The 24,731-nt window shown below is 37.6% G+C and overlaps 2 protein-coding genes across 7 annotated transcripts in view; one reads left to right on the top strand and one right to left on the bottom strand.

The window, feature by feature from the left end:
- Positions 1-1,866: 1,866 nt before the first annotated feature.
- LOC133519787 (peptidyl-prolyl cis-trans isomerase NIMA-interacting 4) lies at positions 1,867-7,924 on the bottom strand. 3 transcript variants are annotated; one of them, XR_009799679.1, is made up of 3 exons: positions 7,163-7,377; positions 2,695-3,189; positions 1,867-2,075 (listed from the first exon to the last, which is right to left on the bottom strand). XR_009799679.1 is itself a non-coding variant. In XM_061853896.1 (3 exons), the coding sequence occupies exons 2-3, from the start codon at positions 7,224-7,226 to the stop codon at positions 2,870-2,872; spliced, it is 384 nt and encodes a 127-aa protein (XP_061709880.1). In that variant the 5' UTR covers positions 7,227-7,264; positions 7,711-7,924; the 3' UTR covers positions 1,867-2,869. The 3 variants fall into 3 exon arrangements, 2 of the variants coding, with proteins under 2 accessions (XP_061709880.1, XP_061709887.1); XM_061853896.1 differs by adding an exon at positions 7,711-7,924 and having other exon boundaries at positions 1,867-3,189; positions 7,163-7,264; XM_061853903.1 differs by adding an exon at positions 7,521-7,681 and having other exon boundaries at positions 1,867-3,189; positions 7,163-7,264.
- Positions 7,925-8,397: 473 nt separating this feature from the next.
- Positions 8,398-24,731, top strand: part of LOC133519743 (mediator of RNA polymerase II transcription subunit 12-like) — a 55,217-nt gene continuing 38,883 nt past the window's right edge. For all 4 annotated transcript variants that reach the window (XM_061853815.1, XM_061853838.1, XM_061853832.1 and 1 more), the window contains exons 1-20: positions 8,398-8,705; positions 8,787-8,998; positions 9,103-9,262; positions 9,858-10,049; positions 11,934-12,047; positions 12,122-12,226; positions 12,511-12,694; positions 12,891-13,072; positions 13,154-13,611; positions 13,702-13,851; positions 13,938-14,025; positions 14,245-14,384; positions 14,687-14,846; positions 20,676-20,783; positions 21,073-21,198; positions 22,709-22,851; positions 23,241-23,377; positions 23,466-23,548; positions 23,899-24,105; positions 24,240-24,352. In XM_061853815.1, the coding sequence (XP_061709799.1) occupies positions 8,699-8,705; positions 8,787-8,998; positions 9,103-9,262; positions 9,858-10,049; positions 11,934-12,047; positions 12,122-12,226; positions 12,511-12,694; positions 12,891-13,072; positions 13,154-13,611; positions 13,702-13,851; positions 13,938-14,025; positions 14,245-14,384; positions 14,687-14,846; positions 20,676-20,783; positions 21,073-21,198; positions 22,709-22,851; positions 23,241-23,377; positions 23,466-23,548; positions 23,899-24,105; positions 24,240-24,352 (3,069 nt within the window). In that variant the 5' untranslated portion in view covers positions 8,398-8,698. The remainder of the gene's footprint in view (positions 8,706-8,786; positions 8,999-9,102; positions 9,263-9,857; positions 10,050-11,933; positions 12,048-12,121; positions 12,227-12,510; positions 12,695-12,890; positions 13,073-13,153; positions 13,612-13,701; positions 13,852-13,937; positions 14,026-14,244; positions 14,385-14,686; positions 14,847-20,675; positions 20,784-21,072; positions 21,199-22,708; positions 22,852-23,240; positions 23,378-23,465; positions 23,549-23,898; positions 24,106-24,239; positions 24,353-24,731) is intronic.

Consider the following 24,731-nt stretch of genomic DNA (forward strand, 5'->3'; position numbering starts at 1 on the left):
ATAAGCTAATACAACAATTCACGTCACGTGTTTGTTCTCGAAAAGTCGATTAGAAACTGATCGTGTTAGCTTAAACTGGGCAAACACAGGTAGTCAAGTAATTCCATTCTTTAGGGTTTGAACTACCCTTTCCTATTAGTGCGAAAGAGACAAAAAAGGTTGTCGGTAAGTCGTTATCACGGAACCAACAAAAGACTCTAAGGCTGCCATTGATATAATTGATTACGTAGAATTTTTCTACAGCGCATCGCATAATAAAATTATAAGTAAGACCTTTTATACCAATTCGTACACCAGCACGGATGTCCTGCCACTGCCAGTACTTTATATTATTTAAATCTTTCGTATTTTTGTATTTTGTATCGTAAAAATTCATTTAGCGTTACAAATGATCAAACTAACACAACACCACATTATTTGATTTGATGTCGATTCAACCGGTTTAGGACCGATTTATACCCTTATAATGAATAAAACGTGCAACTTAGGTAAATAAAAAAAAACCGAATAAAACCGAAACCGGTTTTTTCAAATTCTAAAAACCCGGTTTTGGGTTTCCGTCAAAAAACCGGTTTTAACCGGTTTTTTCGGTTTCGGTTAAAACCGGTTTGCATTCCCTAGCCTCGAGTTGAGAAACTAAATTGAATGCAGATAATTAATTATAATACTGAAACGACATTAATTAGAACCTTTAACATTATCAAAACAGAAGTACAAGACATTACAGTATCAACAAACAGAAACAGATCATGCAACTCTTGAAAATAGGCCATCAAAACAGTCTCTGAAAAAGACTGCCTTATGTAAGGTTTTCCACTCGATAAATTTTACATAGACGGCATTATATTGGTTTTTAGATTTTTCTGGAATAACACAGTCATTGGCAATTGCTGCTCTAGCACGAATGTCTGGTGGTGTCATATCAATGTCTGAATCACTCATTTTCAATATTTTTTTATAACTTCTCGTACCAAATTATATATTTATATGCGTTAATGTGTTTAAATAATGTTAGAAGTTATTTCAAAAGGGCGGGCTGATTTGCTTTTAAACTTTTTTTTCTAGGCATACCTATGCTTGTATCATTCAGCCAAATCAAAGAACGATTTTTAGGAAAGTAAATATTTCATACATAGATACCTAAGACAGAGTAGGCTATAAAATGCAAATTCTTAATATTTTTTCGTCATTTATATATTAATGAATACTTTAAATAAATACTCCTAGTATTCGTAAGCGTTTTTAATTTCATAATTTCCAAGTAAAAAATCTAATATAAAATTACTGCGTTTCGAAAGTATAGTTTGGAACTAAAAAGTAAAAAGCACTAGTTCGAGAAATTGAGCTTCTCGCACGCTACGCAGCCACAAAAAGTACCACTTTTTGAGCAACTGTATTAAAAAATAACTATTTGATGTATGCACTTGCACCAGTTTTAATATTTTTGATCACTTAAGGCAGCTTACTGAAACACTAATAGAATTAAAATTATTTATTATAGCACTATATATTTATACTATACTAACTTGGTGGTAACTAGTGGGAATAATCCGAGTTTACTCTTATTGTTATCGGTTATGTTATGATAAAGTAAACTGTATAATAAAACCGTCGTGGAAGACTGAATATTGAAATATTTACCCTAAAAATACTTGTTTATTTTACCAATTATACACTAAATCGTAATCGACGAAAAACCGGAAACCGGATACCCGGTTTTGCTATTCAACGAAAATCGACAAACAAGTTTTCTAGAATACACGCGATTTTGTGTCTTGTGACCCAAAGGGAAGTTAAGGACGCAATCGATGAGCAAATGCAATTGGAGAATATCTGGAGGGAAATAAATATAAGAACAAAGAGGCGTTTTGGATACTTGCATCATATTTATTAATACTATTCATTATGGAATAACATGTTTTAAATCCAAAAGTGAAAAAGTGAGGGACTTGGTAATGGGCGAAGCTTTCTTTGTCATTACGAACCAGAAAGAAACGTTGCAGAAGTAGAAGAGTGTCAGCAGCATGGTAACTTGCGAGTGCCGGCACAGCCGCAGAAAACTCTGCTTTAGAGAACTGGAACAAATTACATTGACTCATACCTATTTTATGCTTCGGCAAAGCACAATGTAGGTTTGTAAAGGGATTTATCACTATTGCTTTTGGCATGGTATATATTTTAACCTGTTGTAAACATTGGTTGGTGATTACATTATTCTTCCGTGATTAAATAATTAATATACCGTGATTAATATACCTACGTAATAAAATTAGGAAGAGAAAAGTGGATGCTTTTGTGATCTTAGCTAATAGTTTGATCATACTGCCTTTACGATAACTAAAAACAGAGTGACATTACTATTTACATTACCCAAGGTATAACCTTTTTATATTAAAGGAAAATTTAAAAAATAAACTGCTTCGGGCAAGACTTCTTGGGAGACGGTCTCGGGTTGCATTTTCCATTTCTCCTTTAATTTAAAAAACTTGTAGTACCGCTTGCGGGCGTACCTACTTGATAAAATATCAATAAACATTAAATAAAAACATACTTTGGATGAAATCCTTTAAGTAGCTCATATTTTGGGCTACTGCCGAATAATACTTTATTATTGGCGCGACAATAAGTTAAATACCAACATGCTTATTTATCAACAAATTGAAATGAAACATATATTTTACAGTAATCACTTACTCTGTATCAGGAAACACTTCTAAATTAATTGAATCATCCGAGGCATTATCAGATGTAGGAACCTCGGGAAGTACGATATAGTCCTTGTCAAATTGCTCCTGCAAGCAGCATATCCTTTCCATAACTAACAGTAAAAGCATCGCCCAAAAGTACTCGAATCCACAAACCATGTCACTCATTTTTTCCCTTCTACCATAATTATGTGGTAGCCAAATTTAGTTTTTATGGGAGGGTCAGTGTAGACGGGATTAGCGACGGTCGAGATAGGCAAGGCGAAGGCAGCATCCTGGAACGGCCCCACCATAGCGCCGCGCGTCTGCCAGCCGAGGTCGCCGCCCGACCGAGCTTTGTCCTCGCTATATGCTGCTGCTACTTCAGGAAACTTCTGTCCCGCTTTAAGCTTTTCTAAAGCTTCCAAACATTTTGACTGTTTCTCACACAATATGTGTCTGACTTTGACAGCTGTGCCGCCTTTTTTCTCTTTCGCGCCAGATTCTGTATTCAAAAGATAATAGTTAGATACCAACCAAATACTTACCAACTAAAGTAAAATAGATAGATAGACATAAGGTCTTGTGCACAAATCACGCGAGATTCGATAGGGGGACGGGAACGGGGGGGTTAAATATAAATAAACAAGAAATACTATAGGGACCGTGCGCGTTGGAGGGTCTGCCATCTTGTGGCCTGAATCGGAACTATAAACATGTACATTTACACGTCACGTGTTTTCTTGTGCATAGTAGGTTCTGCCATCTTGTGGGCTACATCGGAACAAAAAACATCACATTTACGCCTCGCGCCAAAAATCTGACGGCTCCTGTGCTGCCTCCTACAGTTCATGCACGCTCCCTATATACAATACTATTTATCTTAAAATTAGGTTAAATAAAAAATTCAATAAAATACACGGGAGGTTATGTTGGGGAGGAGGGGGGTCAAAAATTAGCCGAAAAAACCTCGCGTGATTTGTGCACAAGCCTTAAGTGGTATTTTAATAATTTCGAAAAATGGCTATTAATAAAAATTATGGCCGTCAAATGAATTTCGGAAGTACCCGACATTTTACCTAGTATAATAAGAACCCACGTAGCGGTGGCGCCGCTGCACCGCGCGGTACGTGGGTTCTTTGCCTAAAATCTCATTTACCCGGCGCGAGAACTTGCATACCTCATAGACATATTATATATTACTTCGTAGAGACTGGCCTTACGAGCACTACGAATGGGGCCACTAAATGGGTGTCAAAATCGCATTTAGTTACACCCCTCCGCTCAGTCGTGTGGCGAATTGCGCATAGTCGCTTCCCTTAGGGTCATATAGGGCCCAAAAGGTGCCTTTGATGAAACCAGCACCATATTTTAGTATGTTGTTAAGCATGTTATTCTGACTAAAAAACCATCGGGAGACAGTTTCTAAAGTGGTTAAGTCACCAGTCATGACGTCATCAAAACGGCCGCTGCCGCGTTTAGAATATTGCTTATACCACAGAAGAAGTTTTAGTCCGGTTTCCTCACGATGTTTTCCTTCACCGAAAAGCGACTATCAAATGATATTTCGTACATAAATTCCGAAAAACTCATTGGTACGGGCCGGGGTTTGAACCCGCAACCTTCGGATTGCAAGTCGCACGCTCTTACCGCTAGGCAACCAGCGCTTCATTCAGACCCCGAGTTCGTAAATATTGAATATTGCTAATATCTCCTATGCTATAACAAAGATCATTAAATTACTTCTTATAATTCAAATAGTTTACCTGTTACAGCTCAGTACAAAAATGATAAAGTAGATGAAGTATTCACTGTCGAGTTTCTTGGATTTACCCTAGATAAACATTTACACTGAAAAGATCATGTCGAACATATTTGCAACCGGCCAAACAGATTTGTGTTTGCTCTCCGAAGACTCAGGGACACGGTCTCATTGGAAGCCGCTCTGAGGGCTTATCATGGATACGTGTCCTCTGTCCTTCACTACGGGCTGATTCTGTGGGGCAGGTCTGTCGATGTAGAGAGTTTTCAAAATACAGAAAAAATGTGTAAGGACTATTTGTCATGCTAGTCCTGATAATCCTTGTGTTCCCTTATTTGAAAAGCTGCATAGTCTTGCTTATACATAAGAGAAATATCATTATTTGTAAATAACCACCATGCACTATTTATTAAACGTAGTGAAGTTTTGCATAGGCAGAAAAGGTAGAAATTTGTAAATCTACTTTTTAAACCACATGGATATAAAATGATTTATGAAAAAAATGTATATAACATGTGTATATTAATTTATAATAGACTACCTGACGATTTAAAGATACTCAGAGGCAACTTATTCAAGCGCAAGTTGACTAGCTGGCTTTTGGACAGATGCTTTTATAGTATTAAGGATTATTTGAATAACTGACTTTGCAATTAGGATTTTTATTTACGTACAAATTATTTTTCATTTACTTTTTATATTTTTAATAATTATCATATTAATCGTTATTAACGTTTGTATTGGTTTATGATTTAATGTTAGAATGTGCTCCTCTGTAATCTTTGCATGTCTGCACGCAGACTGAATACACTGTTTTTTTTTTACCTATATTATCTGCACGTATATACGTGTATTCTGTGCAAATAAATTCTTTGAGTCTTTGATTAAGTAACATACGTAAAATCTAAGACAATTCCTTGCTTCGAATTTGACAGGTAAACTAGATGGCAGTGTACAGCTCCATACATTTTTCGGTAGCTCTGATTGTCATTCTGAGCAATAATGCATTAAAAGCAGTTGTAGCATGAATGATAAATTAATAGATAGGTTATAGTCTGTATAAAACATAAGCTATATATTGGCTGATTATTACGTTTATATGCTGTATTTCTGTAACAAATAATATACCGACTAATCAGCCTTTTTTGCTGACTAGTCACCGACTAATTGCCGGCTACAAATGTGGCCGGATAGTCGGCATTTTCCGACTAGTTGGTACATCCGTACTATCAATATTATACAAACTTTGTATTGTATATTTTTCTTATTATGATTTCGTAGAGTAAATCTGGCCGACTAAGCCCGTTTTACAATCAAGCCCCAATATCAATGTTGAAATTCATTGAAAATATCCCACATAGGGGATACTTATTGCCAACTTAACCTTTGTTGCCCAACTTTATCCAAATAAAATATTACAATAATTATTTTACCAAGACACAGATATCTATTGAACTCACAATAAATAGAGCAGCAAAAAATAGTAACAAAAATAAAAATATCAAATAACTTAACTTTGCCACCCATCCTCAATTTCACATAATCATTTTTTAATTTATATGACAAATTTTACTAAAACTTACTCCTAAATGCTAAATTACTAACCGCCCAAGGAAGTTACAGTAGAAATGTGATTGAATGCTAGTTAAGGTGAAGTAATGTACTCAAGGCGATATTGGATACTTATTTTTTGCCAACCCTTATTTTCAAATAATTGTAACATTGATAACAGGGATTATTTACAATTTACATATCTGAGGATGGTATTGCACAAAATCGAACTAGATCATCAAATCAAGCATAGTAAACTCAATTCAAAGAAACAAGACGCGACATGCAGGTTCTGCCATGAGTCAGAGGAGACTGCAATGCACATTCTCTGCTCCTGTGGACCACTAATGTCAAAAAGAAGTACCCACCTAGGGCGGCACATATTGCAACCCTATGAGGTACAGAACATTACGGCCCAAAGAATCTGGAATTTCCTGGATTCAACGGGCATCAGTAATGAACTTTAAAGGGCTGTCACAATAGACCAATGCCTGGTCGACGTGGCATTCAAAGGCCCACAAACTACAATAATAAATAAATAGTAAACTCAATAGAGAGCATGCAAAAACTGTTGGGGGCAGCACTTTGCTGCTTTCCATTCCCCTGCTTTGGAGTGAAATTTCAATGCAAAGTTTAAGTTACCAAATCAGGCCACAAGATAGCAACCTTCCAAAGCACACGGTACCAATAGTACCAGGTACCAGTGGTGGCTTTATGGGGTGGGAGCAGTGCAGGCGCCCGGAGCCTTGCATTAACCCAATGATATGTTTACAAGGGCTTCGCAGTGCAGATTTTTACAAGGGCTCACGAAGATTAAGGCCCCTACTGCCAGGTACATGATGAAAATGAGGACTATATACATACTTAATATATAAATAATTTAATTGGCATAGATGCCGTGGTTATGAACATCATGACTCATAAGAATAAATAAATAAACAATTTCAGCAAGTTAACGACTTGATTGCATACGTGGTCACCATACATATAACTAAAAGAAATAAGAATATGGTTTACAAATGTATCATGGATGAACCCCTTACCTTATCTGAGTTATCTGTACTCAATGGAGCAATTTAGGAAAGCCAAAATATGATCATTGATCAGTAAAATCAAATTACAACTTCCTATTCGAAAATCCCTGACGAAATAACTGTATACTAACCTTTTGCATCAACTCCAGATTTCCCTCCCTTGCCTGCCTTTTCGGGCTGCTTTTTGGGTGGCATTATTAATTATTATCTTGTAGACTTTGTAGTTACTTAACCTTAAAAATTAATATTTTGATTTGTTATTGTTAATTTTGGCACTTGTAAATGGCATGCTTCAGTGTTACAAACTTGGATTTTGAAAATATGTTAGAAATAATAATGCCTAGAACAGAATGTGCCAAAAAATTCCTAGTTTTTTTTTAAATATATTATAAAAAATTCTAAAATGTCAATTTAAAAAGTCACTAAAAAATAATATGGTGTCTAAAAATATGCAGTAAAATATAAGCCATTTTATTTGAAGTAATGTACCCCGAAAAAGTTGAGTTGATAATTTTTTTTTTTTTTTTTTTATACTACGTCGGTGGCAAACAAGCATACGGCCCGCCTGATAGTACGCAGCCTCCGTAGCCTATGTACGCCTGCAACTCCAGAGGAGTTACATGCGCGTTGCCGACCCTAAACCCGCCCCCCCTCATTGAGCTCTGGCAACCTTACTCACCGGCAGGAACACAACACTATGAGTAGGGTCTAGTGTTATTTGGCTGCTGTTTTCTGTAAGGTGGAGGTACTTCTCCAGTTGGGCTCTGCTCTAGATCTGGAATGACATCCACTGGCTGTGCCCTACCACACAAAGCGAGATGACATTCACAATGCCCATACCTCTCTTTTGGACGTAGTTTAAGGACGTACCCGGGTCCAAAAGCTATTTTTAGGGAAACTTTTATGAGTAAATGTATTCTATATAAAATGTGATTATTAAGTGATTAATAAAGAAAATGTTTTTTTTTTGTATGGGCAAAGCGAGCGTTCTATTCCGAAACAAACTTGTATTAACGCTTTCAAAAAACAATCGGATTATATGTTTAATATTATTTCTAAAAGAGTAAATTAAAGTGCCAATTACATCTACACTTTATCAGGCCTAATGTCAGACCCGATATCCACTGGCACTTTACCAAAGAATATAATACTCACTAGGAGCACTATACTATACTGCACTTTACTCTTTGCCCTATACAACTCCTAGTGAGTATTGTATTGTTTGGTATTCTATTCTTTGATACAACATACAACCCATCAGAGGGCCTACCGCGAACCACGTTCAACGTGTTGCCTCTCTGTCGCACTCGTGAATTCGTACGAAAGTGTGACTGGGAGGCAACATGTCGACCGTGATTCGCGGTAGGCCCTCTGTAATAAATATTGGCATCCTGTATTATCTGTGCTTTGTCCTAATTTTTTGTAACTAGTGTTGAGCTAGTGTAAGCTAGTGGCTACTCTTCTCTATCTGTGGAAGAGACGATCGTCAGGCTATTGACGGGAGATGTAATTTACGTTTGTCTTATCGCTTTAGTTTTTTTGATATTGTTATTGGAAAATGTGACATTATTTTTACACTTAGTACCTCATTTTGTTAATTGTATATTTGTAGTGGACGGCGAGTTAGGTTACTATAATGATATCATGTAAAAAGTAACTCAATTTAAATGAAAGGTAAGCTACTACAAGCCCATATATTTTGCCTTGCTAGCATATTCACTTGTGTACCATACAATATTATGATTTCATTTGCAGACCAATCACTGTATCCTGACACTATGGGGATCATGTACGAAAAACGGCCTCTCAAGAGGCCCCGTTTAGGCCCACCAGACGTGTATCCGCAAGAACCTCGTCAAAAAGAAGATGAACTCACTTCTACTAACGTAAAGCAGGGTTTTTCTACAACCCCGCATTCTAGTGACGAGTTTGGCACTGCTAGAAATTTTAACTATTCTGCGTCTAAGGTATGCAAAAGTTTTTATTGGAGATAGAGTGATTATAGAAGATGCTTCCCCAATCGTTTTCACTACTAATACACTTGAGATTGACATATGAATTCTATTTACAGATTGGACAGTTTTTCTCTGGAATTTTGTCCAAAAAGGAAGAACTTAATACCCTTCCTGACTGTGGTAGAAAAAGACAACAAGTGAATCCTAAAGATAATTTCTGGCCAGCAACGGCTAGGACCAAAGCGCAAATTGAAGCATGGTTTAAGGATTTAGCAGGTACTTAATCATATTTATTATATTTCAACCACTACTGTAGGTAACCCTTGGTAGGCTGTTCGCACCCAACCAATTATGTATTTTAAATTTCAAATTTGATTAATTGACATATAATCAAAATTCCAAAAACTCAAAATCAATGTATGCCTCTTGAAGAAATAACTGCTAACCACTACTGTAGTCAACATGACCTGTCAAAGAAGACATAATCAGTAGCTCCAGGTGTTTGTAAACAAGTGTTTGCGGTGAATCGTAGGAGTCTACTGGCCACGGACGATCTCCAATACCAGATTATGGGAATTTACAGATAAAATCCTTTAGCGGAAATGGTGCTGGATAGGACATGTTTTACGAAGGTCAATCAACCACCTATCCAAGCAAGGGGATATGGTCACCCATGTACCACCTGGAGGCACACAGTGAAAAAGTAGGCTGCATCAGTTGGCCATAGCCGGGCACAGCTGGAGAGCCGTGCTAGACTGTAAAAAATGGAAATCCCTTCTGAGAGCCCTATTTCCCTGATGAGGGTAACAGGACACCATCATCATCACTGTAGTGAAAGGAATAAATTTTTTAATTGTTTTGTTTGTTTTAGGAAGTAAACCACTGTCTCAGCTATCCAAAAAAGCACCAAATTTTAATAAGAAGGAGGAAATATTTATAACATTAACAGAATACCAAGTGTCAATGCCAAGAGCAGCATGGTTCATTAAACTCAGCTCTGCATACACCGTGGCCGTCTCGGAAGCCAAGATCAAGAAGAGGCAGCTCCCAGATCCCACAACAGGTAATAACAATACTGCACAACTCCTGGATAAATTATCAATGTTGTAAATTTATAAATTATATTTTACATATATTTACAAAAGTACAAAACAATATTATATTATTTCGACGTGAAAAATGACATCCCGCTACATAGAGTATGATTCCAATTAATATTTTCGTAATAATTAATCATTTATCAACCTCTTTAGGTAAGTTATACATATACTTGACAATGAGTACAGAAACGTCTAACTGACTTTCATCTTATTGTCACTCAAATAAATTATAGATTATTAATTTATTATTAATACATATTTTTGATTTTTAACAGCATAACAAGCTTTTATTCTCATAACAAGTATTTATTTTGATACCCGTCAATTACGCCCTGTATGTTAAATTACGTCATTTTTGCATCAACGGGCCCTGTTAATAAATAAAACCCTAAATAACATTAGTAAAATATATTTATGAATCATAGTATTGTATGTATTAACATGGATAGCATGCTCAAATTATTGACTAAGACCAAACAAATTATTTGCTGTTATACACAGCTATGCACAAAGTTACAGTATGAATCGTCTACAAAATCACTATTTCTAAACTTAATCGCAGTATAATAGTATTGTTATAATCCGGTGTCATTCCATTAAATTTTAAATTTAAATGTTTTTATTTTATAATCAATTTGCATTGCCATACCTTTCTACATCACATTGTTACTACAAATTACACATAAAATTATATTTATAGTACCTAACGAAACATATATCATTTCTACAAGTTGCATAAATTGGTTTTCCTTGGTATGAGTATGATCAAGAATTACTCTCACATAATACACTAAATATGACATTATTAGTTAGGTTAGGTGGAGGTATTGTGGTTACAGTCATAATCTCAAATATTACAAAGAGACAGTAAAATCATTCAAGGTGTAGCTGTAGACAATGACACATAGTCAGACATAAAATTGCCAAACACTGTGATTGCAGTGTTCCAGATACCAGTTTTTTTTTCCACAACTTTTTATCATGTTTATTCATAACTTTACTGTAGCATTTCATTAAAAAAATATTAACAGAACTGGTGCACTTTTGGGCGTTGGATCCCCAATCTTCCGAAACTGAAGCGTCAGAGGAATCGCTAAGTAAATAGTACTCAATTTACGAGTTAGCCTACCAATATGTTTAGATGCACTACCGTGGCCCCAGTATCCCTGGAAGGGCTCTCTGTAGCTGCGCCACTGACTACAGTGTCTGTATTTGTCCTTCCATAGGCATCCTATTATTCACTTCTTCATCAGAGTTTTTTATTTCGTACATGTGCTTACATTGAGTAGGTATTCACGCCCTACGGAAAGTAGTATTTGCACTTCAGTAGTATGTGATTGTCAGTGAAATATCATGAACCATACTTATGGTGTCAAAGCCTGTTATTGTTTGCTAGCTGCTACGTCACACAATGCACTTTGCCTAAATACTTCAGTGCATTTTGTCGAATTGACATTTAAGGTGGTTTCCAAATAAATATCAAAATAATTATATTTCTGATCTATATAAAAATAATCTAGGTGAGACATATTTACTGAAATGTTATATGTTTGGATAGCTGCAGCAAGTTACGGTTTTTTTACAGTAAACGTAAAATATATGAATTTTGGGCATTTTAATTGCTTTACCACAAACTGATTATTAAATAAAAAATAAGAATAATAGTGGTGAATCCAATCTTAGCCGTCCCTTTTCCCTACAATTATTCAATGATTTTGCTTGTAGTTAATGGACCAAGCACAATGAATAAGTTCTCTATTAAACACATACCTTACCTATAATATTATAATTACTAATGTGTTCACTAAATTGTGACAGTTGCTTAACTTTCGGAGTATCTCTTACAGAATGGACCTCAACTCTAATTAAATTCCTCAAAGATCAAATACCAAAGCTAGCAGAACATTACCAGTGTGCTGCCTCGGGGAGCGTGTCAGACAAGACGCCGCCGTCGCAGTCAGGTAATTATCTCACCAACGACATTATCAAGGATGTGTAATTATGTCGGGTCTAATCTGCTTCTCTATTATTTCAGGACAAGGCACACCCAGCCATAATTCCTCGGGCAACCCGCCGGGTAGCTCAACTCCTAATAGTTCAAGTATACCTAATTCTATGCACTCTCCAGGGAATACGAACAGTATGTAATTTTTTGAAACATTGTAGATAGCGTCAGTAGTTTCTTTTTTATTGTTGGGTTAAAGATTCTACCCAAAATATCCCATCACTCATTTTTAAAGGTCTACACTGAAGCCTAATTTGTTGCTTGTGACAAACTTGTGACTTGAATGTTTCATATTCAAGGTTTAAGCAGCATATACAAATTAGAGACCCCAAACGCTAAAAGATTATGCACATGTTGCTATCAAAATAAAGTTAAATAATCTAATTGTATCTAATTGGTTTATCATGGAATTGATTCAGCTCTGGGCTCGTCAACGCCCGGTTCCTCAGAGGGCACGGACTGGCGGCAAGCCCTGAAGCTGTGGAACTACTGCTGCCGGCTCGCCAAACACCTTCTCGACGAGGGCTTGTTAGACCGACACGACTTTCTCACATGGATAATTGACTTGCTTGATAAGAGAGCAGCTGATGATGGTTTATTGAGGTGAGCTTCTCTTTAAAGCATTCTATGAAATTGCACCGAAATCACAGGAATGCAAAATCCGCTAATAGTATTCAGTTGTGGAGTACTCGTGCCATTTTGATTTAATACATATCCTAAATGATATAGTGGGCTTGGAATATTAATTGGTTGATTAGGACGCCATTTGTTAAATTATTTTGCAACTCTTACTTTTCAGGCTTTTTCTTCCATTGGCATTACAACACATGAGCGAATTCGTGTTCTGCGAAGGCCTGTCGAGGCGGCTGGCGACTACTTGTGCTAAGAAAGCGGCCGCCATCTGTTCCGTGTTGTCTGATAGCACGATACGCACTCTCAACCAACCTTTGGCTTTTTCGAAAAGCACAGACAGATCAGGAGGTAAGGTGTTAATTTAATATTATTATATTTTACCCAGTCTCGGAATATAATTATCTACTTTACTCTATAAATTAATTTCAGATCCACTCAGATCAATGTCTCCGGCTACAGAACAAGGCATTAACGAATTGAAACCGATTTTATCACAAATGAAGCGTTCGGGAACTCCTGCGGAACACAGTCAGGGTTCTCTTAGCACCAACCACTCCTCGTTGGGTACTCCCAACCCTCACTCATTGGGTACACCAAATCCTTTAGGCACACCGAATCCGACGCAGGGAATTGACGTCAAAGAAGAATATAATAGGCCCATAAAGGAGGAATATAGTAGACCAATAAAAGAAGAATACAACAGACCTATAAAGGAAGAATATAGTAGACCTATTAAAGAAGAAAACGGTTCGCCTATACAAGATACGAAAACCACTCTGACGGCGGTCATCACAGCAGCACTCAATCCGATCCAAGTGGGCTTCGGCGAGGTCTTGACCTGCCCGTACCACAGGGACGTTATCATTCAGCTGGCGGCGATCTTACAGGTTCACTCTTTTGCTATTTGCACTTATTATATTATAACTTAAATAAAAATACACTTAATAAGCTAATACTAATCTGATTGAGTTTTTCAGATCATTTGCGTAGAATGTCCCACGGCTATGGTATGGTCGGGCTGTGGTTCATCCCTGCAGGGGTCGCCCCTGGACTTGCTGCCGCTTCCGCCGTCCGCTCTGCCCATGCCTCATATGGACTCTGAAATTACTGACGACCACAGAAAAATGGTATAAACAGACTAACATGTATAGTTAGTTAATGTGCGCTATATATGTTACTCTTTAATAAGTTCTATTATTGTTTTTCCTCAAAGGTTTATGAAGCTGAACAGAAAATTGCCGCGAGAAGCAAAAAGGCAGAAAGCAAATGGTGTACTGATAAATGGCAAACTAGCTCTCAAGGTATTTTCAGAACATTTACTTTTTACTTGATTGATGTTGTATGGCCCAACGAGAAATATATGATTATTGTCAAGAGGGCGCTGCTATTCTCATGTATAGGGTGACAGTTCAGTTTAGTATGAAAAATTTAATTCCAATGAAATTCCGCAATATGGCGCGTGATTATATATCTGGTCAGGCTTTAACGAGTTTTTAATATGTATTGGTCATGATCCGTAGCGCGCGTGCTAGCCGTGCTGGAGGCCTTGGACCGGCACTGTTTCGACCGCGTGGATCCCAACAATAATCTAGATACGCTCTTCAAGGAAGTGTTCGCTCATTGTACGCCCCCCTCTAAGGATACTGACATCAAGGACCCAGTAAGTTTACCTGAACACAGTTTCAACCTTTTTACCGCTTCAATAATTTTATGCAATAGTAAATCTTATTGGAATACATGATTCATTTTAAACCATCAAGCCGTTTACGCTGTTGGCAATCCAAAATAGCACCCACAAAGTACAGAGACATTGCTTTACGAAGCATTTACAAAGGCCGTGATATCACTACACAGGTGCTCACATACCGACTATTTTCTCTGTCTATTCTATCAATGTTGTGGTTGAAGTGATATGTGCTTGCAACAGACGGGCTAATCTGAAACGTGTCGTGTGATGTGCAGGAGTGGGCGTGTTCGTACGCGGTGGTGCGCGTGCTGTGCGAGTGGGCCGTGTGCGGCGCGCGCTGGGGCGAGCACCGCGCCATGGCCGCCGCCGCGCTGCTCGACAAGCGGCAGCAACAGCTGCTGCACCAGCACCACGACCATCATGCACACGCCACCGGTCAGTTACCACATAAATATACGTTTAGCCATACACAACATTTTAACTATACAAACTTGATACGTATCCTGGAGGAAATTTTACAGCTGACCTTGAAGTATCTGTCTTGTATCATGGTAGCATAGTATTATAGCGCCATGGTACTCGCATAATTCACTTCCTCTGGTATGTTCTTTCTGTGACATCTCGTGACACCAATGTCTCAGCACAACGTTATCCGGGTTCGGTACATTTTTTAAAATAGTGAAAAAAAAAAAATTTAATAATGTATTTGCGAATGATATATGGGACTAAATATGACCGTTATTATTATTCTGTGTATCTGCAAGCAAGCGAATTAATATGCCACTTATTTTATGTTAATCAGGAAGCGAATTTATTATATTAAGGTGACGTAATTTTAAAACTCTAGCATTGCTTGTAATCAGTTCCATTGTAGAGTAGTTTTATTAATTGCCTGCCATGCGAAGCAATACGCGCTTACCTATGTTAATATATCTATCTCTGAACTCTCTGAATTATTCCCCAAACTCTGTAATCGCTTACTGAATAAGTAACTGTCAAAAAATATTTATATTCATACACACATTTATTGCTGACTGCATCATCAGATCAGCTCCATGTTCCATATTAACATACTGCATTGTCATCATAATTAAGTTTATCTGATGTAGCTATTGTTCATATATCGAAAATACAGCGAATTAATAATCCTTCGCAAGACACTGCAATTATTGACATTTAATATTTCGAGTTAAGAGGGTTGATTGAAAAATGCCAATAAAAAAAAACTTTTTTCTTTTTTCTGCCGCCATTTTGAACTGTCATTATTCAACTGTCTTCCCGCGAAATTTCAATTGGCGTCTATATTTAAAAGCAATTTTACAGTATATTTAAAGTTACGTGTCGGTACGAGTAGATATCGTGAAAGAGGAGAAATTAGAGCAGCGTGCTGTGATTAAATACCTGCATAAAAAAGGATTGACACCGAAGCAAATTTATGATGATATGCAAAGTACATTAGGGCAATCCTGTCTATCATATACGATGGTGAAAAAATGGGCAGCTGAATTCAAGCGTTGACGAGATAGTATCGCAGATGACCCTCGTCCCGGGAGGCCAACAACGGTGACTAACACGGACAATGTGGCAATTATATGCGAAATGATGAAAACCCGGCGATTAAAGGTGCGGGAAATAGCTGACATCGTAGGCATCTCTTATGAAAGAACTCAAAATATTATAGTAAACGAATTAGGTTATTCCAAGGTGTCGGCGAGATGAGTCCCGAGGCTTCTTTCAGTGGAACAAAAAATCGCTCGCCGTACTAATTCACGTGAATGTCTAGACCTGTATGAAGCCGATACTCAAGACTTTTTGGACAGATTTGTAACTATGGACGAGACGTGGGTCCACCACTATACACCAGAGACCAAACAGCAATCGAAGCAGTGGGTTCGTCCTGGATCTCCGCCTCCCAAAAAAGCCAAAGCAATTTTGTTGGCCAATAAAGTCATGGCATCTATTTTCTGGGATGCAAAGGGAATAATAATGGTTGACTATCTCCAGAGAGATAAAACTATAAATTCCGACTATTATTGCGAGTTATTACGCAGATTACGCGAGGCTCTGAAGATAAAAAGACCTGGAATGTTGACAAAGAAAGTTATCTTCCACCAGGACAATTCACGTGTTCACACGTCACTAAAATCGATGGCGGAGATTGCCAAATGTGGGTTTGAATTATTGCTCCACCCACCCTATTCACCCGATTTAGCACCATCGGACTTTCATATGTTCCCCAATTAAAAAAATAAACATATGGGTGGTATGAAATTTTCAAGCAACGCCGAGCTCCAAGCTCAGGTGGATGCCTATTTTGAAGGTCTCGAGGAAAGCTTCTTCAAAAGTGGTGTAATGGCTCTGGAATCCAGATGGAACAAGTGCATTCAAGTCGACGAGGACTATGTAGAAAAATACAAATAAATTAAAAAACCTCTGTTTTGTTTTTAATATTCAGGCCGCGAATTTTTCAATCCACCCTCGTAGTTATGCTGCCACCACAAAATTCACTAAAATTAACGGGGATTTCACAGATCTAACCTGCAAGACTTAATCTTACTATGGGTACTGGGTGACGATACTGATATGACCAAATTACTTGCCATATGTATATTAAAGTTTGAGCACACGAATGTTAATGCGGACGAAGGCTAGGACAGGAGCTATCTAAAATATGCTCCCATACCTGCCGTAGGCTGCACGAAAACGTTAACAGATGCTAAGCTCTAAAGTTTCATAATATTAGCCCACGTGAACACTAATTTGATGAATCATATATTGTACGTTTCGTCTGCTTGGCTGCGCAGTGAATAAATCTTCCGTCATACACATATCTCATATTGCAGTTGCTCGTATACTCGTTGCTATCATGACTGAACTGAACTCTGTTATGGTTTTGCTGAGCTAGGCCGACTTTCTTGTATGCCGACCCATTGCCCTTGTACAAGTATATTGCTAAAACGGCCCTAATGCCAAGTTTCGGTGTCTGTTATCACTTATCACAAATTGTCTGTTCACTTACTAGAACTTTGACTTTAAACAACCCATACTATATACACTACAGGAAGGATTATTTAAGAGGCAGTATAAGCAGCTGTTATAAGAAAATGATCTTAATTTTCATTTCCTAATTCGTTCATTTAATGAATTATTTCAATCGCCATTTGCATGTTTGTTATCACAGCTAAAAATCATAATCTTTCATGGAAAAAATGATTTGTCATATTTCTCTCAAATCTGTGCAGCAAAGCGAATTTTGTTAAATGTATGTTAAATTCTGCAGAAACAGAAAATGAAGCTAATTAATTTTCTTACTGGGGCAAGTAAGTGTTGTGAGTAGGTATGCACATCTGTCTCTGGCGATGCCGATTGCGATGGCGATTGTTTCTTAGGACAAACAAAGCTGATTTAGCTCGGTAGCCACAAGATCCTGCCGTGGCTACCTCTCAAAAAGAGACGAACGAGGAAAGGGTCGGCTCCTCAAGTCCAATCTGTGCTAAATATCTGCCTGTCCTTGGCACCTAGGGCAAGTTATATATAATTTAGGGATGAGGAATTCATTTTTGGAATTAACTTGTTTCCTATTCACACAAAAAAATAGATTTTGGCACAAAGTATTAGAATAACATGTAATTTTTTGTGACAATTTTGGCCTTTAAAATCACATTGTGGTGATTTGCACTAAATAAAATGTTCCTTAATCTACAAAGTAGAATTTTAAAATAGGCATTCATACATTTTTTTGTTTAAAAAAAAAAATATTTGTACTGTGTGGCGGGGACGATTTCCATGGAAATGGAATTATGGCCAAAGTTAAGATTAATCAGTTTTTGAAAAAATATTGGTACAAACTTTTATCGCTGACTGAACTTTTCTTTCTACAGGAAATTAATGTGGCAAAAAAATAAAACCGATGTGGCCACCTCCCGTCTCCATCTGATGATCATCGTTATGATGTAGCAATGATACACATATGACTTCCATATGTATGCTAATTTTCAGCTTCGTCGAAAAACTGGGAAGTGGGCCAAATTTAACATGCAAGAGTTAATTATGGACAAACAACGGGACGAGTAAATAAAAAATTGTCACAAAAAATTACGTCATTTTTTTGTGTGAAAAGTGTCAGAACTGAAATATTTTATAGTTATCAAATTATCCTTAGAGATGTATCGAAGAGTCAATATCCTCTATAATTAAAACATTTATTAAGATAAAATAAACATACGAAAACCGAATGAGGTGTCCCACTGTAATTATACTAAAAAATAAAGTTAATAAATATAATAGCCGCTTAAACAGACCAGTCTCCACAAAGAGCACCGGTTCACGAGTATGACGCGTATCTCGGCCATCGTCTCCCTCAACCTTCATTTGGGAAAGTGGCGGCCCGATCAATTACGCCACCGTAAGCAAAGAATTTTAAGCGAGCATGACATGTTCAAGCTATCGGGCTATGTTAATACATGGTCGAAACTTACTAGTGTCAGCAATTCGTAGGTTGTAGTGCGGTACCGTTCCTTCATCTTATGTTTTCCAGTTTCGTTGCTGATTACCTGCCATACACTTTTAACTTTATCGCTGAAATTTAGGATCTTTTTGGACAAATAATCAGCTTTAGTGGCGACACACACCTTTTTAAAAGATTTAGAAATAATCTACGCGTACTCTAGAAATTCAAGCCTTTTGTCAGTTTTTCTCAAATCATATATATTATAGAGTCGGCGTCTCTTATTGTGAATAACCGGCGTAGCCCAGCCGCTAAGTTTAGCCTATAATTTAACTAAATACTTATCAAGCCAATTCTAACAACCTCAAACACAATTAATTTGCGTTGTTTTATCACAGAGTTCCCATGGCCACCTCCTGCCTTCATCATCACATCATCTCCATGTTGTCATAATATTGCATTGTCATCCGATTTACATATGTATGCAAAATTTCAGCTCAAACGGAAATCGGGAAGTTTAAAACAGAGCAAGATAAATAAAAGCTTGTAAAAAATGAATTCCTCGTCCTTAAATTATACGACATATAACTTGCCCTGGTTTCTAAAAGCAGGCAGAAATATAGCACAGATTGAATCTGAGGAGCCAACCCTTCCCCCCTCTTTAGGGGGTCGTTACGCACGATCTTCATGGCTACCGGGCTAAATCAGCTTTTTTGACATAAGGAACAATGGTGGCAGGCGGAGGAGACAAAAGTGAATACTGCTCCTTACATTTCTATACTTACCTTAAAGTTCTTAAATATTTTTATAAAACTTTAGTATTGTTTTTGAATGAAAATGTATTGAAATTAAAATAAATCTACGAATATTTTTGACAAAAGCAGTGTTTACTTACCTCATCGACAACAAGAACTCCCAGATTCATACTCCTGTGTATTTATGAAGTTTCTTTTTTCGTTCACAAATATAAATACCTATTCACGGATAATAACTCATTGGGTTCCCGCGTAACTAGACCTAAATACAGACACAGATTACCGAAGCCATATATGTAAACTTGTCACTCACTGCAAAAAATGCCTATATTATGTGTATCACAATTTATAACAAGTTACCTGATCGTTTTAAAGATATGGATCTCAAACTGTTCAAGTAAAACACAAAAATATGGCTTATAGAAAAATGTTTTTACTGTGTTAATGATTATTTAAGTTACTCATAAGTATTTTTATTCTTTAGATAAATATGTAAATATATATGTTGCAAATGTATGTACACTTGAAAAGGTAAAGTCTCAGTGTAACGGAATGTGTAATTGTATATTCGACCTGCAATGTAACCTGATTCTTATATACAATAAAAAACTTTGAACTTTGTCTAAAATAAGTCAGTCTCTGGCATCTTTATTAAATTGCAGTAAGCTGCAGAGTTCAGTGACACAATTTGTTGACGACCGATTTGGCCTAGTGGGTAGTGACCCTGCCTACGAAGCTGATGGTCCCGGGTTCAAATCCTGGTAAGGGCATGTATTCGTGTGATGAGCATGGATATTTGTTCCTGAGTCATGGGTGTTTTCTATGTATTTATAAATATTTATATATTATATATATCGTTGTTTAAGTACCCTCAACACAAGCCTTATTGAGCTTACTGCGGGACTTAGTCAATTTGTGTAATAATGTCCTATAATATTTATTTATTTATTATTATTTATTTATTTAATTTGTTTGAAGGGGGGGGGGGGGTCACTTAACACTGCAGCTTACTGTATTATTCATGAATCTAATATATTGTTAGTAATTATTGTCGTGTTTCAGGGTCCGACGACAAGGAGTCCGTTACGTCTGGCAATGGCCTTTACAACGGGCCTCCAATATTCCAAAGCCTTTTATTACGATTCCTAGACTGCGACGCGCCTGTACTAGGTATCTAAACATTTCTGATATAATTTCACTTAAAATGTTGTAGAATTTTTAAGTGCGTACAGATTTAGCGAATGCGCGGCGCCTCTAGCGCGCAATTTTCCAATCGCTAGCGCAGCTGCGTTCATGAGTGCTGCTAATCATACTATGCCATGCTTTCGAGCGGGATAACATGCGCACTCTTGATGCGTTCGCCGGCTTTGGCTTCACCTTAATTTAGATGTTATTTTCATTCAACTATATACGTCCGTAGTTTTATTAGCATGTGTCTCTAAATTAAGGTGATTTGCAGACGATAGTCCGAACGCGCCGCCAAGCAACCGGCAACAGTTCGCCAACCTGGTGCACCTGTTCGGCGAGCTTATACGCCGTGACGTGTTCTCGCACGACGCGTACATGTGCACGCTCATCTCAAGAGGTAACCTGACACTAGAGCAGCTTGATGAAACTAGCTAGTTTAACGAATAACATGCAATTTTAAATGAAGCATGAAGCGAGGTTGTAAAAAACGATTTGTAAGGAAATTCGCAAAAAACCAACACTATTCATTGCTCTTGACTATAACTTTTATGTGTTACTGTCACTCGTAAAATGGCTGAGAGCCACCAGCATTTACGCTCTAAAATGAAGCCGAGAAGCCTTTCAATGATTGGCGTGTTGTATTAGTACAAGCGCGAAAAGTAGGATATTCGTAGAGTAGCGATAAATTAAAACACGACCGAAGGGAGTTTAAATCGACACGAGTTGCGAATTACCTATTTTGGTTTTATAGTACAGTGAAACCTGGATAAATGAGACTTCAAGAGACCTGCCAATTTGTCTCGCTTAAAGAGGTATTCCACCTACCCAGGGTCCCAATTAGCCGGTTATAAATAAATTTCTCATTTACAGAGGTGAAAATAGAGGTTATTTTAGTTATAGAGGTGGTTAGTTAAACTAAAATCTTGATGATGGCATGAAAGACCAAAAAATAATTTCTATTCATTAAAATGGTGAGATGAGACGCAATAAAGACTGTATAAAATTTAATGTGACAAAATCTAGCCTTTGACATTAAAAATAAATTGGATAAAAATATTTTACTTTAAAAACTCACTCAATGTTCTGAATGACAAGGATTATTTTATCTTATTTTTATTGTTAAAAATTTTATCTTACTTCCAGGGGAAAATTGTCTTTAGGCGACCGCATTCCCGGTCCCGGTCGATTTAAGTGTAGTGAAACCAACCGTGAATCATTCAAAACTGTTTTTGATTTCTATAGTATTAACTATTTTAATTAAGTCAATAAAAGTTGAAGACTTTTAGACACAACTAACCAAATGCGGAATTTGTGGGTAAGGATGGTATTCAAATTTTTTGTTTAATGAGTGAGTGAGACGCAAGGTACATTGGACAAATAAATTGGACAGGTGGAATACCATCCTAAAGTTAAGAATTAGTGAAAAAACGAGAATTGATTTGGTATAGTCCTAGTTAAAGATGTCACAGATTGACGTTATCTCAGATACAGAGGTCGACATTCTAAAAAAACATTGAGTCAAAGTATTCTTGCAAAAAACTCTCAGTAAAAGAGGTTAACACTCTTTGTCTGAATTATAGAGGTAAATGTGACTATAAAATCCAAAATACTAATCTCGGAAATAGATGTTTGATTCGTCTTACTAACAGAGGTAATTCAGTGCTAAAGTGTCGGGACCGCACCTTGAGTCCCAGCTATGGAGGTTTCTCACTCATCCAAGTCCCATTTAACTAAGTTTCACCGTAAATATGGGCCTTTAAACTTTCGACCTATTAGTGCGGGAAAGTAACGCCAATCAGCTGCAGAGAAAAGGTACCCCCTGTATAGAAGTTTTGTATGCAATCGGGGGTACTTTTTCTCTGCAGCTGACCGTACTGTAGATATATACAAAGATGTATGGTACGCAGGCGACCTGATCTCCCCGACGGAGCCCACGTCGTCGTCGGGCAGCAGCAGCAGCGGCACCGCGGCGCCCGCCACCGGCGGCAGCGCCTCGCACAACATGGACGACGACACCTTCGAGGGCATCGACCTCAAGCCCAAGATGGAGGTACCCTACATGACTTCTACTCGTATCATAACTAAAAATACGGCCTGGCCTAAATTAGGAATAATGGTCACTGATCTGACTTTTGACTGTTTATTAGAAAGAAAAACCACACTGACCGTTAAAGTGGTCCCCACTAACTACTTTGTTATATTTTTATTATTTTATTTGATACACCAGCAGCGCTTGGAGCTGATGCGTGTATATCGCAGCACTTGTGTTTATTTTGCACTTATTAATAGTTGGAAAATGTAAAATAGCCAGAGAGTGGAATCACGCTAAGTTTTCTGCCAAGTATTATTTACATGCATGGCGTTTCTATGGGATATAATTATATGCATTGCCAGTTTTCCCACAATTTACTTTTAGTAATATTTTCCTTTCCTTACCAGGAACAGGCGCGAATGGATATGGACGGTTCAAAAATAGACGACGAACTCCATATGCTGTTGCAAAATATCAAAGAAGATCAACAAAACTCTATGGATGCGCCTGACAGTCCCAAGGATCCCGGAGAATCGTCGCACAGGTTCGTTTTCATTTATTTACACTATCTGATAATGCAGTTTAATTTAAAATGTAATGCGATATTAATATGTATATTATGATTTTCGCAGCGTAAACTCTCCTATGATGGGCTCGAGCAGCATGAGCATACCCGGTATGAACTCAATGGGAATGGGTCCCATGTCCGTCTCAGGTAATATATTAATATTTTTTAAGAATAACTAGTATATAACATAATATTTTAAATTAACTTTAATACTAAATAGTTTTATTTATGTTATACCTTTCTAAGATGGTCGTTTTAACGCACCTATTTTGCCAGCCAAAGGTTATACACACAAATTTCTAAAATATTTCGTAACAGAAAATTAAATCTAAAATGCTTACAGATAATAATTAATGTAATAATGTCCTATAATAATAATACGTGACATTCTATAACGTCCCTTAGATATCGCTGGCTAACTTACATAACGCGTATATAGATAATATGTGAGTGGTTACGCCACATTAAGAGCCGCAGTACAGTCGTGATGTGCGCAGGCATGCGCACGGGGTCGGCGGGCGAGTCGTCGGGCAGCACGGCGCCGGCGGCGGCGTCGCGGCACTACAGCTACACCATGCACTTCCCGCTGCCGCCCGCCGAGCCCGACCACACGCCGCACGACGCCAACCAGCGCCACATCCTGCTGCACGGCGTCGGCCGCCAGCGCGACGACGCCAAGCACCAAGTCAAGAAGATGACTAAAGGTACATACATTTTATTACTGATCAATACAATACAACTTATACCCATGTTCATTTCTGTTTACTATATAATAAAACACACACAAACAAAAAGAGGCTGATCCCTTTACATATTAACGAAACGCACTTTTTTTCAGAAATATGCAAATTATTTTCAAAGAAATTCTCTATCGACGTGGCTGAGGGCGGCAAAGTGAAGAAACACGCTCGGAGCGAGTTCAACTTCGAAGCCGTCACACAAAAATTTCAAGTTCGTATATTTTCCTAAAGTCCTGGTCGATATCAACACTTGACAGTAATTAGTGACCAATTCGTGCGATGACAGGTCTTACAATGCCACGATTGGGGCTGCTCGCGCGAAGACGATTCCAGCGTATGTTGCAAAACTTGCTTACTATTTCTTCGTTTCGTTCTTCGCTGTCCTTAATGGTGTTGCTATTTACTCGAAATGATATTAATTATATTATTGTTCCTCGTTATCCCCGCATAAAAACAAGCCTCCGACACCGCGTTTACGAGGCATAACTTACGCCTCCGGTGTCAGGTGGGCCACGATTTCCTCTATTGGATTTCCGCTTGTAAATGTTGTGACGGCAAAGGCGTTCGGGCCGGATCTGTGTAAGAGACGG

Source organism: Cydia pomonella, chromosome 1 (assembly GCF_033807575.1).
Source record: "Cydia pomonella isolate Wapato2018A chromosome 1, ilCydPomo1, whole genome shotgun sequence".
Classification (NCBI taxonomy): Eukaryota; Metazoa; Arthropoda; class Insecta; order Lepidoptera; family Tortricidae; genus Cydia; species Cydia pomonella.